The sequence below is a fragment of the Phodopus roborovskii genome, unplaced genomic scaffold (genome assembly GCF_943737965.1).
Source record: "Phodopus roborovskii unplaced genomic scaffold, PHOROB, whole genome shotgun sequence".
NCBI lineage: Eukaryota > Metazoa > Chordata > Mammalia > Rodentia > Cricetidae > Phodopus > Phodopus roborovskii.
In genome coordinates this window covers 2,180,463-2,198,106 of record NW_026126410.1, presented here as the reverse complement: position 1 = coordinate 2,198,106, position 17,644 = coordinate 2,180,463, and the positions used below count along the sequence as shown (strand labels likewise).

Sequence of the window (17,644 nt, the reverse complement as noted above, 5' to 3'; positions counted from 1 at the left end):
AATGTCCGTGTATATCATATACATACGCATGTATGCTTGCATGTGTTGTGGTTTAAAGTGGTATGTTTGGCTGACGGGGTGAACTTCTGGTAGCAAATCTTCAGTCATTCTAACTGGAGTCAGAATCTCCTAACAGGTTCAAGCCCATCAGTAGGTGTTTCCAGAACCATTCGCTGAAGAGGGAAAGCCTACCCCTTCACATGCTGGTGGGCTGAATAAAGAGGTGGGAGGAGACAAAGCCAGCCTAATGCTATCTCTCCTCCTTTCCCTGTATCCTGATTCTCTCCACTACATCCTTGATTGAATGAATGAACTTGAACTGTGAACCAGTCAGCCCTTCCTTCATTAAGTTATTCTTTCAGGTATTTAAGTCACAGTAACAAAAAGCTTAGATAGTATGTAAACACAGGTGTTACAGATATGGACACCGTGTGTTTTATTTGTGTTTATATAGAAATGTGTGTACATCGGATTTTGCTTTCTGTTGCTATAACAGCATACCTGATGCTGTGTAGTTTATAAAGGAAAGAGGTTTATTTTAGCCAATCATTCTAGAAATCCAAAAGCATAACACCAACATCTGCTTGGGTTCTGTTAAAAGCCTCAAAACAGGGAGTAGAAGAAAAATTGGTCATAATTAGAACAATTGGTCATAATTAGAAAGGGACAAAGAACATGCCTAGGGGAACCCGCTCTTGATAGAACAAATCAACTTCCATGAGAACTGTTTCATGAGTCCTTCAAGGCTCCACATCACTATCCTGTTACACTGGCAACCAAACTAGGTTGCCTAGGTTTTGGCAAAACAAACTACATCCAAGCCACAAAACCAGTCAGCCTGAGCTGTTCATTTGTTAACTCTAAAAGTACCTAGTTAAAATATGGTCATACACTCTGAAGGTTGTTCGGATTCATTTTTAACAACTTAAGCATTTACTGAGAGCTTTAGTATGTACAGACTACCATCCCCACCAAGGTGCCATAGAAGACCAAGGCCTGAACAAAGGCATGGTCCCTGCCTTCAGAGATCAGTCCGCAAACACTGTCTACTGACTACTTAGCACCATACTTGTACTGCAGTAGGGAGTGCTGGCTCAAGGACATCTGCCATGCATCACAGATAATAACAGCCAGATTTCATCAGAGGTCCTGGACATGGCATCCCGCCATGGAGGGACTGATTGCAATGATACAGTGCTAGGTTTATAAATTAAGTACAATGTCCAGCCGTTGGTGTGTGGTAGGAAAGAACTCTCAAGTCTGGACCAGTTCCCTAGATGTTATCAAAAGAAAACAACACTCTAAAAAAATTGTGATTTTTCAATACTGGGCCCAAAGCAATGATCGTGTTTGTAACCTCCTGCTAGTTTAACTCATTAATAATTTACAGTAATGTGGGCTCCAACTTCTACTTAACTGCACTTCAAAGGGTTAGAGTCGCATTTACCAGTTTTATTTAATGTAGCCATGATTAATTCACTAAGTAATTATTTTTTTTCTTTGTCCTTTTGGGGGAGGAGTTTTGAGTGATTTACATAGGGTGTTGTTCTCCACTGGAAAATCTTTAAAGCAAGCACATTTTGCACTCTCTCTCTCCCTTTGTCTCTCTATTTCTCTACCTCTGTCTCTCTCCCTCTCTTCCTCTCTCATCTATTGCTTTTAGTTTGCAAATTTTAATTAAAACAGTTTTGAATAAATGCCAGGCTGTCTTTCTGCTTTATAAAACCTTCTGAAAGAACAGTTCATCTATTCCCTTGTCCTTGTATCTAAGAATTTGCTAAATTAATTTACTGGCAAAGAGAATCAATCACCGTAAGCAGTATTTAAACAATTCTGGGTACTCCAATGGGTGAAACATGGCCAGCCCTGAAATGACCAAGTGTTTTCTATCTCATTTTGGTAACAGGTCAATGGACGAAACCTCCTTTCAGTTGACTTTGATCGGACCACCAAGACGGAAAAGATCTACGATGACCACCGGAAATTTCTACTGAGGATCGCTTATGACACATCGGGACACCCAACTCTCTGGCTGCCTAGTAGCAAGCTGATGGCTGTCAATGTCACCTACTCATCCACGGGTCAGATTGCCAGCATCCAGCGAGGAACTACTAGTGAAAAAGTGGATTATGATGGACAGGGGAGGATTGTGTCTCGGGTCTTTGCTGATGGTAAAACATGGAGTTACACATACTTAGAAAAGGTATGCCTGTGTTCTGGTTCAAATGGGGAAGGGAATGATTAGCATTTTCCAAGAATCACATGGAGCAGGATGAAAAGGAAAAATAGGGACACATGACTGAGTTCCATTTGTTAGTCTAAGTATCCCTATGGCAGTCACAGGGGTGCAGGGTGATGAATTTCTGTATTAGCAGAGTAGCTTTGCCTTAGTTAAATTCTACTATCTGAGACACTTTTAAGTGATTTATTCTGTAAACAAACAAGCACTAGCACTATGCACCTGCCAAGCTCTTCCACTGACAACATTCACAAATTAGACCCAGAGCTTGCAAGTCATTTGTAAATAATTTCTGCTCTGGCTCTTTCATTTAAGAGAGAGCTTGCATTAGTACAGTTAGAACTGTCAGTTGTGTGTTGTCCCTGGCAGAGCTTCAACAGAACCATAAAAAGCATGTAGGGCCTATTTATGCATTATTAACCAAAAGAGGCTATTTTCCTAGAAAGCCGTACTTTCAGATACCGAGTGATGTCTCTCTTTCATTTGCATGTGAGATAAGCATCCTGACTTGGGCGCTTTCCCATTCCTCAGAACTGTGCACAATGGCACAGATGGAGATGTAGAACTTGGAGATTTACATGTGTGTAAGGCGCTAAGCTGTAGCCTGTGCAGCCTGAGGTTTGGGCTGGGGTCAAGAGCAATGAAGGAAAAAGGGGTACTTCCTGTAACTTGGGAGAAGAGAGGGTACTTCCTGTACCTCACTTTTTAAAGAATAGAATCTACTGACGACCATTCCCACGGATGCTTCATCTGCCTTTGGGACAAGCGTCAGTCACAGAAAGGGATTTGAGTTCTTACTTGCCTGAAATCTTCCAGTGTGGTATTCCCAATTACACGGTGCCTACATCACAACCCCAGCTCTTGACATTCACTGCCCCCAGCCCTGTGGACTTTGAAAGTTAAACAAGGAAAGGTCTGTCCCCCAGAACAGTCATGAACCACTCAAGTCACTGCTGCGGAACCTCAGCAGTTGCAGTCTCTGCTCTACAGAGCCCCTTGGTCTAAACCTAACCCTTTGTGCCTGAGCCACCCAACCCCGAACCAGACTCAGAGATCGAGATAGGACGATACTTTCACTTCAGGCACCATGCCAACTCTAATGCCCAGCAGGGATCCTCCTGGCCAGACTTAGTCTCCTCTCCTTAGAAGAGACTGTGGGCCATGGACTGTTAAATGACAAACTCCTTCCTGCCACATCATCACACTGCAGCCACTCAGCAGCTATCTAGAGACCATGAGCTAAGCTTGCTCTACACATACCTACATAGGAATGTGTTCTGCCACCTGATAGCTATTTCATGCTCCAGTCTAACTAGCCCCAAGGGGACTTCTACAAGTAGGAGATGGGAACATTTACCCCATTTAGACTAAGTGCATGACAGGGAGTAGTAATAGAAATAGAAATACCCCAGCCTCCACAAACAGTGGGTGCCTTAATGTGGCTTAAAATGTTCAAAAGAAAGCAAAAGGAGCATTGCTGATTAGAGCCCCTTTCACACAGTGACAAAAGCAGCTATGAAAGTTGTCTTCATATATGTATGAAGATGAAAAAAACCCAATGATATCTTCCTTCTTATCTCCTAAGTCCCTAAAATCCTCCTAGACTACATTTGCCTCCTTACTAGGATAGGCACACTAACCCCAAACTTATTCACAGCAAGACTAGTAGTAATTTACTAATTGCGATCAAATATGACTTTAAATGCCTGCAAAACTAACTCCCAAGGAGATGGGTTGTTCAAGCCGTCCTCAGAAGAATACAAGCCATGCATTAGTCGGCTTTCTGTTACTGTGACAAAACACCTGAGACATAACCTTTTCAAAAGAAAGATTTTAGCTCTCAGATGACTCATTCCACCATGACTTGGCTGCACTGTTACAGGGTCTGTGGTGAGATAACACAATGGGGGAGCATGTGTCAAAGTTGCTCATCTCTTGGTGGCCAGGAAGTAAAGGAAGAAGTAAGGGTTCTAATGTCCCCTTCGAATGGCATAACTTCCTTCCATGAGTCCCTGCCATTTCAAAGTTTCGCTGCCTCCCAGTAGTACCACAGGCTGGTAACCAAGCTATCAACATAAGGTCTTTGGGGGGCATTTCAGATCCCAACCATAACAACCTACATATAAAAATTGTCACTGCTCATGGTCGGAGACTCTTCAGGAACCTAAGAAAAAAAACAGTTTTTAGATGCAGTAGGAAATGAAAAGAATGAGTCTTGACCAAAGATTATGAAGCGTTTCCATGCCAGAATCAAGAGTAAGTCCCAGGGGCTCCCACCTCACTATCCGCCCTGTTTTTTAACAGGGGTCAGAAGAAGCTGTATCGCAGGAAAAACCACTCCAGGCCTGCATTACAGTTGAGTCTTAGTCGGGCAACCTCAGAGTTGACCTTCTCTTCTATTGGTTCGATAAGTCAATGTCAGTTATCTTTCTGTAGTGACCTGGGTGGGGGAGTATATATTATTTTTATTTGTATGTTTTTTCCTTCATAATTTAATACCAACATTTGCCCACAATGCCCAGAAACCATTATTGTAGTTCCTGAAGTGCAATTCAGATTTGGTGTCTGCAAAAGGGATTGTCAAAATATTAGAGTTGTCTATACAGAGCCCAGATCTAGACACCATGTCTAAATCCATATTTCTGTGAAGTGCATTTACAACTCTGACTCTCTGTGTGGCTGATTTGGCCCTGTTTGTTGACATTGATGCTTTATGGGCACATTATCCATTTTAGGCTAATTTTGTACCTCTTCTTCATAAATAATATTTTGGCTTTGTTCCTCCCCCAAATACACAAGAAATTAAACCCAGATTTGAATAGCTCTTCAATCAAATGAGGGGAAAGGGCCACCTTCCTAAATAATTGCTAATTATAGATAGGATTGCATCCCCCCCCCCGGCTTTTTTCCCCTTGAAATACTGTCTTTAAACCAGCTTAGTTTGTGCCTGCATTATGACTTCTCCAAATCCATTGACAATCTGCTGGTTGGCTGGGAATGCCTGGAAAAAGAATGGCACAATCATGACAAGTAGCACATTATGGATCTTAAGCCACTAATTGCAGAACCCTTCACAATTAAGCATCCAAGCAAATTAGGCAGGAATCATTAACACCGTGTAAGGTCAAGGATAACTCAATTAAAATGAAAACCATTTTCTCAGGCAGAATGTTCCTATGTGTTTGTGGTCACTAAATCTGCTCTTGTGCCCTCCCTCCCCATTTCATAAACCCTGGATAACAGCCTCTGTTCTCTTTACAGTCCATGGTTCTCCTGCTCCATAGCCAGCGGCAGTACATCTTTGAATACGATATGTGGGACCGCCTCTCTGCCATCACCATGCCCAGTGTGGCTCGCCACACCATGCAGACCATCCGGTCCATTGGCTACTACCGCAATATCTACAACCCCCCAGAAAGCAATGCCTCTATCATCACGGACTACAATGAGGAAGGGCTGCTTTTGCAAACAGCTTTCCTGGGAACAAGTCGGAGGGTCTTATTCAAGTATAGAAGGCAGACCAGGCTATCAGAAATTTTATACGATAGCACAAGAGTCAGTTTTACCTATGATGAAACAGCAGGGGTCCTAAAAACAGTAAACCTTCAGAGTGATGGTTTTATTTGCACCATTAGATACAGGCAAATTGGCCCCTTGATTGACAGACAGATTTTCCGCTTTAGTGAAGACGGAATGGTAAATGCAAGATTTGACTATAGCTATGACAACAGCTTTCGAGTGACCAGCATGCAGGGTGTCATCAATGAAACTCCACTGCCCATTGATCTATACCAGTTTGATGACATTTCTGGCAAAGTTGAGCAGTTTGGAAAATTTGGAGTTATATACTATGACATCAACCAGATCATTTCCACTGCCGTAATGACTTATACGAAACACTTTGATGCTCATGGCCGCATCAAGGAGATTCAATATGAGATATTCAGGTCACTCATGTACTGGATTACAATTCAATATGATAATATGGGCCGGGTAACCAAGAGAGAGATTAAAATAGGGCCCTTTGCCAACACTACCAAATATGCTTATGAATATGATGTTGATGGACAGCTCCAAACAGTTTACCTAAATGAAAAGATCATGTGGAGGTACAACTACGACCTGAATGGAAACCTCCACCTGCTGAATCCCAGCAGCAGCGCACGCTTGACGCCTCTTCGATACGACCTTCGGGACAGAATCACACGTCTGGGCGATGTTCAGTACCGGTTGGATGAAGATGGCTTCCTTCGTCAGAGAGGCACAGAAATCTTTGAATACAGCTCCAAGGGGCTTCTGACTCGAGTTTACAGTAAAGGCAGTGGCTGGACAGTGATCTATAGGTATGATGGCCTGGGACGGCGTGTTTCCAGCAAAACCAGCCTGGGACAACACCTTCAGTTTTTTTATGCTGACCTGACATACCCCACTAGGATTACTCATGTCTATAACCATTCCAGTTCAGAAATCACTTCCCTCTACTACGATCTCCAAGGACATCTTTTTGCCATGGAGATCAGCAGTGGGGATGAGTTCTACATCGCCTCAGATAACACGGGGACACCACTGGCTGTGTTTAGTAGCAATGGGCTTATGCTGAAACAGATTCAGTACACTGCCTATGGCGAAATCTACTTTGACTCCAATATTGACTTTCAGCTGGTAATTGGATTCCATGGAGGCTTGTATGACCCACTCACCAAATTAATCCACTTTGGAGAAAGAGATTATGACATTTTGGCAGGACGATGGACAACACCAGATATTGAAATCTGGAAAAGGATTGGAAAGGACCCGGCTCCGTTTAACCTGTATATGTTTCGGAATAACAACCCTGCAAGCAAAATCCATGATGTGAAAGACTACATCACAGGTAAGGGCTTTTTTTTTTCTTTCCAAGTGCTAAATTACTATTACCATTAGATTAATACACAAAGTAACTAGAATTGACCTTTCGGATGTATTCATTTCTCTAAGGATCCATAGAGAAACCACAAAGGGAAAATGAAATACAGTTACTTCCTACTCTGCCTGACTATGCTCAAGGCCATGGTTTCTGAAATGACACGGAATTCAATCATCTGAGGAAGGGAGAGATACAGAGAGCAGAAAACACGCTAAATTCAGAGTCCCGAAACTGAAACACCAACTGCTACAGTGCTGCAGCTTTATAGTCTGATTTTTCCCCCTGGTCCTGGTTGCCATGTTGGTTCACTGTCACCACAACAAAATGTCCAAGATAATCAAAGAGGGAAGGTTGGTTAGGACCCAGGGCTCGGGAGTCCCATTAGCTCTGGTGTTTCAGACCTGCAGCAAGACAGCATGTAGCAGGTTGACTGCATGAAGTAGCAAACCAGTCATATTAGCAGCCAGGAAGTGGAGGGGGTGGCAGAAAAAGAGATCAGAATCCCATAATCCCCTTCAAGGGCATTCCACAAGGACGTGAAGACTTCCCACATGCTTCCCAGCAGTACTACTCCAAGAATCCAGTCTTTCAGCGGGTGCACAGGTAAAAAGGCATTTGGCACCTGATCCATGGCCTTCACAATGAAATGGACTGGCAGTGGCTGCCTGTGGCATCAAATCCAAGAGTGTAGAACTATGCATCAGATAGCAACTACCTTGCAAGGGGTTCCCCCCATACATATGTACATTTATAATGGAAATAATCCCTGACAGATGCCTCACATCCTCCTCCACACCTTCACCTCAGGACAGTAATGGAGCAGTTTCTCCCTGTCAATCACTCTGTCTTTGGCTAATGTCCACATTATCTTTATTACTAATGTGGAGTGATGTCCAGGCCACAGAGTGAGGGCCTTTCTAAAGGTGTAATCCCTGTGACTCTTTTGGAAATGAAGATTTAAAGAACCAGATTGTACTTCTGCTACCACAGAGGCATGTGATAAAACACAGATAGGACCTTACAAGTCTCGCTATGGTCCCCATACTGGACTGACATTGTCTTCCACTGGCTTTCTCCAAGAATTTTAGCTTCCCCTGCTTCTGGCCTTCCATCTCTGGTTTATAATGTCATAATTCAATATATGCTTCTCAGAGGAAGGGCTCTTTCTTTCTCTTTAGTTGTTTTGCTTTTTTTCTACTGTGTTTTGGCTTGTGTTGCATGCAGCCCAATCAGCCTGCCTCCTTTCCAGTCAGTATTTGAAGCACACCAAGATCTCCTTTCGGTTCTTAGGGCCAGTGTCAAAAATGCTACCCCTTTCCAGACAACACAGAGCTTTTCCTAACTCCCTTCCAGGGGCCCAGCTGTAAGTCCCTTCCTTCAACTTCACCAACCACTGACTCAGCAACACCCTGTGGTGTTCTGTCAGACCGTATTCACATTCAAAATGCCATTCTCTTGATAGGCTGTGCTTTTCAAAACTAAAGACTCCTGGTTTCATGTGAGCACACATTGTTCAGGGTACAAGAAACTCTGCCCTCAATTCATCAGCACGTGGGTAACAGAATTTCCCCCCAAACTTAAGGCCTCCCTATAGCATGTAGACACTCTCACAGGAAGGTAGCACTTTCTATCCCCTGTGAACCCTGCAGGGACTTCCCCCCACATACACTCTGCCACACCATTTAACAGAGAGAACCCCCGCTGGTTTTGTAGCCATGTGACACCTGGACAAAGGACCTGCCAGCCTGGCAATGAGGTGAGAGTTTGTGCCCTAGAGAAGGAAATGGGAAGCAAGCAGCTCTCCATCATTCTGACAAGCAGTTTACCAGTGGTTATTTGAGGGGTGCTGACAAGGGCTGACTAAAAGAATGGAAAGCCCACAGCTCCCGAATTCATCTTCTCCTAGCAACACGGACTGCAGGGAATGCGGAATGCCACTGCAGCACTTTCAGAAAAAACATCAAAAGAGAGATGGAACGGCATAAAATATATTAGGTGAAATGCAATTTCAAATTTTCCAGCAATGTGCTTAATATATAAAATAATCTACACCCAACCGTACTCATAAAGCGGCGAGCCTGCTGAGTGGCTCTGTAAATCACAACCTCCAGAAGGGAAGAAAAGCCTTATTCTTTGCTTAATGGCTTTCAGGGTCACGTGACAATGTTTGAAAATACCACTCTTAAAGGTTCCCATGTTCTCTTCCCCCAAAAGTTGGTCTCCACCATTGCACATCGAACCTTTGAAGTCAAAGCTAATGGAAGTCAGAGCACCAGTGCCCTTGGCCAGGGTTGCCAGCTTCCTGTATTCATTATTGGTTGAGAATCAACTCATTTTAATACTCTCCATCTAGGGCTTTATGCCCCCAATAGAAAATGGCTTGTGGAAGTCCCAGTGTCTTTGCACAATTACTCTTGAAGGCTAATCACACACCTTCTACTTAAGACCCACCTTTCCTAAGCATGAACTTCATTTGTTTTCTGCATCTGTGTCTGGAATTCTCACGCTGCTGTGAGTGTTGCTATTGCTGTTTTTATCACTGTTACCTGCACAGGATGCAATTTTGCTTTTCTGACAGTTTATCTATCCTGTCTAAGTGAGTATCTATTACTCTCCATTTTCTGCAGGATTTGCCATAGTTCTGTTATTGAAGTTACTGTCTGCATGTCTAAAAATAGACCTCGGATTTAAAATGGTAGGAGGAAGGCAGATTCGGGGTCCTTTTGAAATGAATATTTGTGAAATTGGTATTTTTTTTCTTTAAGGTAAGGATGTAAATTTGTGAAAGGGCCCAATAAATTCTTAACACCTTTGACTCTGCGTGGTCTTCTTCCAGATGTTAACAGCTGGCTGGTGACATTTGGCTTCCATCTGCACAATGCTATTCCTGGATTCCCTGTTCCCAAATTCGATTTAACAGAACCTTCGTACGAGCTTGTGAAGAGCCAGCAATGGGATGATGTGCCGGTAAGAACCAGAAAGCAGAACGAAGGGAAGGCGATGAATGGCAGACTTGTGTCCTGTTTACCCACAGCCCATTGAATACCCTGGTGAAACTGTACCAGAAACAGGTTTTCTGTGTCTTTTTCACACTTTTGAGGAAGGAAAATTGACGGTTTCTGCTGCATTGCTGTTCAGCATGCTAGGGGCCTGTTGAACAAGCCAAATCTGTTTCTAGGGATGCTAATAAAAACATGGAGATACACTATCAAGGTTTAGTAAAATGCAGAAGTGATTTCTTGTGTAAGGCTTCTACAGAGAACCCCAGGAAAAGCATTTGTTGCACCTGGGAGCTGAAGGTGAGACTTGATAAACAGGAGAACAGGGATTCAGATTTCAAATTAGCAACCCATGGACAGTACCAGGAAAGCATTTGCAGAAAAGCAAAAATAAAAATGTCCTCTAGTAAGACTCTGTCTGTGACAGGGTGTTCATAGAATTTTCGTGAAACTAACAGATCGGGAGGCCTGGCCCTGTGGTGAGAAATAAACTAAGAAACAGAATGGGAAATTGTTACATCAAAGCTGCTGTGTCAGGAAGTGGCTCTTTAAATTCCCATCACTCAGAGCTCAGAAAAGAATGCACAACAAAACACCAGGGCTTCTAGCTCAAAGCAAGAATAATTAGAGATCAAGAAATTGGGTTACGGCTTAATGATAAGAGAAGTGCCAAGTTCCTAGAAAAGTTAATCCCCACCTTGAGCAAATTCCCTACCACTTTCGTGACTACAAAAAGGTGATCATGATTAAAACACACAAATACACACATGGCATATCCAGTGCTCAGAGGTACATTTTTCTGATAAAGTTTCTTTCTTAGCACAAAAAGCAATAACAACAACAAAAACCACACCTATGTTTCAGGTGGCATCTATTTAATAAACAAAATCCATCAAGCATCTGGGGTCTGGGATCCATTTTGCTTCCTCATTTTTTTTTTTTAACTTTTGCATGTATGAGTGCAGTTGCCCTTGGACTTCAAATTCAGATGAGGGCATGGGATCCCCTGAAACTGGAGCCACAGGCAGTTGTGAGCTGCCAGGTGTCAATGCTGGGAACCAAACTTGGGTCCTCTCCGAGAGCTATGTGCCCTTAGCCCACAAGCCTCTCCAATCCCCATCTTCACTTTTCTCTTTGCAGATGTATCTGCCCTGACAAAATGCCATGAAGACATACTGAAGCCCCCTAATGCATTTAAACATGCATGTCCTAACCATGACTTAACATGTCCAAAAGCACTTTAATCTGCCAGTACAAATGAATTTGCCAACCTTTTTTCCTAGGCAGCCTTTCAATATGGCTCAAGTTCTCTGTCAAGAGAAGTACACCATAAGAACAGCGTAGGGAATCAGGGGTAAAGACACCAGGCAGTCTTCCTAGTGCAAGGGCTTTCTTTCAGTACTGCAAATGAAACAGATGTTTCCATTTGGCCAGATATCTGCTGCTATAAGAAATGGCTGGGTTAGGATACTCCAGTTTCAAGCAGTTTGCCAGTGGAGATGGTCCAGGGTCTGTCTCTGCATCTGTGTGAAATACTTGTTTTCTAAAATTTAAGTGCTCACACCCAGATGGCCCATAGCCCATGATCCCTGTGCATTCCTGCTCTGCAATTACACTGGTGACTCTCAGCCACAAACTGTTCTGCAGGACAGGAAGCACCAAGGATTTACAGCATTGGCATTTCTGTGTGTATGAGAACCTGTGACCCTAGCCTTTTCCTCTGTCTGTGGCTTTCTGTTGAGAATCCCAGGAGAAATCTCCTGCTGGGACCTGGTGGACTGGCTATCCCATGTGGGGTGGTTTGAGGAAAAAAGTATGTAGGAATTACAAGATGGAAGATAATAATATGAATAGTTTGCCTGCCTTGGAAACTAAAAAAGCTGTCCAAAATATGTGAGTAAATGTCCTTTAAATACTTTATTGCATTTTTTAAAATCTGTGTGTGTACACATGCCCCACTCAACAGCACCTGTGTGAGGTCAGAGGACATATTGGTCAGGCTTGGCTGTAGGCACCTTTACCCAATGAGCCAATCACCAGCCAATAAACTCTCTTTTTGAACATTTAAAAAAAATAGTAGAATGGGAAGGGGTGCTAGAGAGATAGCAGGGGTGGGGGTAGGAAGCAGGGTGCTGGAGAGATAGGTCAGTGGTTAAGAGTACTGGCTGCTCTTCCAGAGGTCCAGAAGCAACCACATGATAGCTCACAACCATCTGTAATGAGATCTGATGCCCTGTTCTGACTTGCAGGGATACATGCAGGAAGAACACTATTCACAATAAATAAATAAATCTTAAAACAAAACTAGCAGAGTCACCATTAGGGAAGGAGATGCCATTCCATCCTGGCTTGTGTAGGTCTTCTAATCCCTGTAGAGCCCAGGAGCTTTCAATAAAGGTTCTGCACCGCCACTCAGACCTGTTTTGTTTGCTTCTTGGTTGCGTTTGGGTTTGGGTTTGGTTTGGTTTTTTGTGTGTACTTGTTTGGGATTTGTTTTTCGTTTTTGTTTTGTTTTTTGGGAGGTAGGATCTCACATAGCTCATGATAACAACGAACTTAATATGTAGCCAAGGGTGTCCTTGATCTCCTGATCCAACCCTCACCACCTCCCCAATGCAGTGCTTACAGTGTGTGTGCTGGGAGGGGGGCTGCTTTATTTTGGGGTCAACAAGCAACCAGGAACTGATGTTCTTTTAACCTCCCTCCTCTTGCATTTTGCTCTCCAGCCCATTTTTGGAGTTCAGCAGCAAGTGGCAAGGCAAGCCAAGGCTTTCCTGTCCCTGGGGAAGATGGCCGAGGTGCAGGTGAGCAGACGCAAGACGGGCGGTGAGCAGTCCTGGCTGTGGTTTGCCACAGTCAAGTCGCTCATCGGCAAGGGCGTCATGCTAGCCGTGAGCCAGGGGCGTGTGCAGACCAACGTGCTCAACATCGCCAACGAGGACTGCATCAAGGTGGCCGCGGTGCTCAACAATGCCTTCTACCTGGAGAACCTACACTTCACCATCGAGGGTAAGGACACTCACTACTTCATCAAGACCACCACGCCCGAGAGCGACCTGGGCACGCTGCGGCTGACGAGTGGCCGCAAGGCGCTGGAGAATGGCATCAATGTGACGGTGTCGCAGTCTACCACAGTGGTAAACGGCAGGACTCGCAGGTTCGCCGATGTGGAGATGCAGTTCGGTGCTTTGGCGCTGCACGTGCGCTACGGCATGACGCTGGATGAGGAGAAGGCGCGCATCCTGGAGCAGGCTCGCCAGCGCGCTCTCGCCCGGGCCTGGGCGCGCGAACAGCAGCGCGTGCGCGACGGCGAAGAGGGCGCGCGCCTCTGGACGGAGGGCGAGAAGCGGCAGCTACTGAGCGCCGGCAAGGTGCAAGGCTATGATGGGTACTACGTACTGTCGGTGGAACAGTACCCTGAGCTGGCTGACAGCGCCAATAACATCCAGTTCCTGCGACAAAGCGAGATCGGCAAGAGGTAACCCCCGGGCCACCCCTGCACAGAGTCTCCTGTAGCACAATCTGAAGCGGACTCTCCAAAGAGCCTTCCAGAACGACACTGCTCTGCAGACACACACACCACAGACACACATGCGACACAAACCAGAAACAAAGACAACTTTTTTCTGAATGACCTTAAAGGTGATCGGCTTTAAAGAATATGTTTACATATGCATATCGCTGCACTCATTTGGACTGGAAGTATAAGAAGGAAAAAAAAAAAAGCATTAACGAGGCCACGTTTTGCCGTGGCCCTCTGTACCCTTCGAGACACTGTATTTAAGAAAGGTTTTAAAAAGAAAAAAGAAAAAAAATGCGTACAATGTTTCCAGATATTACTGAATTGTCGACCTTTGCTTACAGGAAGTAATCTCTACTTAGGATGTGATATACATAGATCTGTTCACTTTAAAATGTGGGGCAAAGTTACTGTTTATAGAACCCAACTGCTTTCCCGTGCTGCTTTGTAAAAGGACATCGGCACCAGGGACGTCTGCTTCGGCGGGGATTTAATAATGGATTTTACTAACATGGCTTACCCTGGGAGGGAAAAACTGACAAATAGAATCCTTGTCACTGATAAGCAAAGGAAACCCTGATTTTTTTGTAAATTATGTGAGACAAGTTGTTTATGGATTTTTATATGAATTACAATTTACTGTACATCAAATATTAGTCTCAGAGGAGTTAATTTATGTAAAGTGTTTAAAAAGTTTATACTTAAAAATAAAACGATAAAAACATGTGAACTGTGTGATTTTTTTAAAAGGATTGCACCTTTTGTTATCTGTTATAACTGTACAGTATAACTTATTATATTGTAGAGATATAACAACTTATGCCTATAATGTCCAGAAGTGTTAATATTTTTGTATTAGGTTAAAAAACAAAACAAAACAATGTGCAACTTTCTATCACGTAGATGGATAGGACTGTGCAATCCTAAATGGGTGGCTAATCAGAGAACTCCTTTCTCTTCCTTCTCTTTCTCATCTAGCCAATGTCCTCAACCATGGTCAATCAAGAGGCACAGTAGATACCCAAGGCTGGTGAATGTGACAGAAGATATGGGGAGGGGGAACAAACCAAAAACAACACAAGGGGGAGAACTGGTTCTCTGACCCTCTCTAGACCCTAAAAGTCAAGCTGACTTAATTGACCAGAGCTTGTAATATTGTATTATTGTCCCTCAATGCTCCATTGCACGATGGATGGATGGAGGGAAGAGACCACAATCTGATGCTCGGAAACATTTGTGGGGAGGGAAGGATTTTGATGTCATGGTAACCATGAACGTGTATCTTAATGTCTAGGAGAGATAGCAGACACCGAGCAATAGTGAGCCAGGGGACCCAGCCTGACAAGGTCACCCTCATGAGTCTTGGAGTTGGACCCTTCGGTCAGCAAGTGGGACCAATCAGGAAGGCAAGCTCCTGTAAGCCCACATGGCCCCACCATCACAGGGCCTTATTTGAGTGGCAGCCTGTGCTGGCCAGGGGAAGCCTGGGGTGGTGGGTGGTGTAGGAAAGAAACTGACATCAGTACCCCTGACTGCAAGCTTGGGGTTCCACCACAGATACCACCTGCACTTCTTGTGCCAACCCAGCCGCTCTGACGAATCTTTCGTGAGCACTGAATTCAGCCACACACACACACACAAAAAAAAAAAATATTTTTAGAAGATATTTCTCAGTTCATTGAGCTATAGTATGCACTGTTTTCCTCTATGTATAATGGTGATAAATATAGCAAGTGAACATGTCGTAAATATAAAGGTTCAAGTGATGTATTGAAAATAATTTTCTAACTGCTTTGTATGTATCACATACTCTAAACTGCACAGTAGGCGTGTTATCGAACATTGGCTGGGAAAGCTTCGAAATAGCTACTGAATTTACAGTCTCAGTGCTATTCCTGTCGCTGTGTATGTGGTAGAGATTACCGGAGTAATTAATCTTCTAATGAATGCTGATATTTTATTAGAATGAAAGCACAGATTAGCATTAATATTTTTTATCCTGGAAATCCTTTGGCAAGTACTAGGAAGCCCAAATTTAGAAAACTATGAGATTTCAAACCACGTAAACATGGCTCTGTTTGACATTTTATTTTCTAACTGTTAACTTAGGTGTTCGCAGTTCTGTTGACTGGGACGTCGGCAGGACTGCATTTAGCATGCTGTAAGTACTTTTGGGTGAAATAGGCTCCAAGTCTAAATTCTCAGAAATGTCTGTGATGTATTGGCCATGAAAAGCATACCACATGGCGGAAGTGAAATTGTACTCTTACCATCTTCTCACCGTGGACTGGTCTTTACAGGGGCACCAATAAATGACAGATTTGGAGAGTCTCCTGGTGCTTATTTTAGAAGAAGTCAAATCAACCCAATTAGTGTCTTGTTAGTACGTATAATGAGCCTATTTCTTTCTAAAAAGGCTTGTGGTCTGGACGTGCTTTTACAAGAAATAGTGACCTTGGGGAATATGTAAACACACGAGATCTTTTTCTAAGAGTTGGGGGGAGGGAGGTTGGGGGACTGTATAATGACAAGAATTAGCTTACAAAAACAAAAGAAATTGATATTCAAAGTATTTTAGGCAAAGCCAGTCAAAATGCTTTCATGATATTTTGAGATGTAAATTTTTGTCTGATTTGTATTGTTCTTTTCATTTGCCTTCTTAACTTTATATGTGACCTGAATTTTCCATAACTTGATGACTATAGATTGCATCTAGGCATTCCAATAAAAGCCAACCCAATGTGTGTGTGTTTATATTTTTTTTTTTTTTCAAATCTTGGACTAGCCAGAATTGCCTTTATGTTTGCCATGGACACAAAAGGAGGCAAAACTCAGGGTGCTGATTGAGCTGCGACCCAACTGATGAGAGCATTTATTACCAGTTTTGACTTCCTGTTTTGTTCTTGTATTTAGTGTCAAAACGACAGCTGGGAAGAGCGCCCTTCACAGAGGACCTTCCTCTGGCCTACTGTAGAAAACTGTTAGTTATGCCTCCACAAAGCCAAACACAATTGGGGCGGGGGTTCACCCATTACTACTGAAAAGCAGGTCTCATTCCTGTGATGCTGGTATTGAGTGTGCTTAATTAAAACACTTGATTAGAATAATCAGGTTGGGCCTGATAGGTTCTGAGCCTCCTGGAGATGTCTAAATCTACATATAGACCGACTGATTAGGGTTTGCTTTGTTCTGCGATTCAAGGTTGACAGGCCAAGGCTTTGATTCTAGTGTGAAAAAGGCAGAATTTCCCTTGCTTGCTTTACATCAACCTCAACTCGATACCTTGTGGATGTTAGAGGAATCGGGTCACTCCACTTGGCTACAGGGCCTAGTTTCTTAAATCAGAGTTTAATATGCTCAAAACACAGGAGCTCAGAAACAAAAAAACACCGTGTGTTCCAACCTTTCCTCTCCAGGGACATTAGTGGAAGCAAATTTTAGATAATGACCTGGGTACCGGATGTGCCACTCCCACAGTGGTGTGTGCATTTGTGTTTACACTCATTGCATATTACCCTCGAGCCCTCAAAGGAAATGATGATGAAAGATCCTGCCTCCAAAGCCCTAGCCATGCCCACTCCTCTCCAGGTTCATCTTTTCTTTTGTCTCAGCTGAGCCCAGATGCAGACATTCCTCTCACCTGGTAAATGGCTCTGGCTCCCCTCTTTAAGGGAGATGCTTTTGGGAATAAAGGAGTCCAGAAGAGGGATCCTGAAGGCACTGATCCATGACATGCTCTGTGACAAACACCACCTGAGCAGTCCTCGGAGCTTGCTATACTTATAGGACACAGCGCATCCATGAAATGCCACCACCCAACACAGGAGGGATGGAATGACATTTAGGCTCCTGAAGAGTGAGGCAAGACCTCTGGAAAGCCGTGAAGGGCAGCTTAGCAAAATCATACCCCTTCCACAGATCCCCAAACTCTATCATACTGTCCTGCAGAAAAGTGAACTCAGCCTAACGCTCCAGTCCAC

General features: G+C 43.7%; 1 protein-coding gene across 11 annotated transcripts in view; it reads left to right on the top strand.

The window, feature by feature from the left end:
* The window catches only part of Tenm3 (teneurin transmembrane protein 3), a 1,243,671-nt gene extending 1,227,263 nt beyond the window's left edge, over positions 1-16,408 (top strand). For all 11 annotated transcript variants that reach the window (XM_051182423.1, XM_051182422.1, XM_051182421.1 and 8 more), the window contains 4 exons: positions 1,907-2,203; positions 5,501-7,112; positions 9,982-10,112; positions 12,871-16,408. In XM_051182423.1, coding sequence (XP_051038380.1) covers positions 1,907-2,203; positions 5,501-7,112; positions 9,982-10,112; positions 12,871-13,626 — 2,796 coding nt within the window. In that variant the 3' untranslated portion in view covers positions 13,627-16,408. The remainder of the gene's footprint in view (positions 1-1,906; positions 2,204-5,500; positions 7,113-9,981; positions 10,113-12,870) is intronic.
* Positions 16,409-17,644: the final 1,236 nt, after the last annotated feature.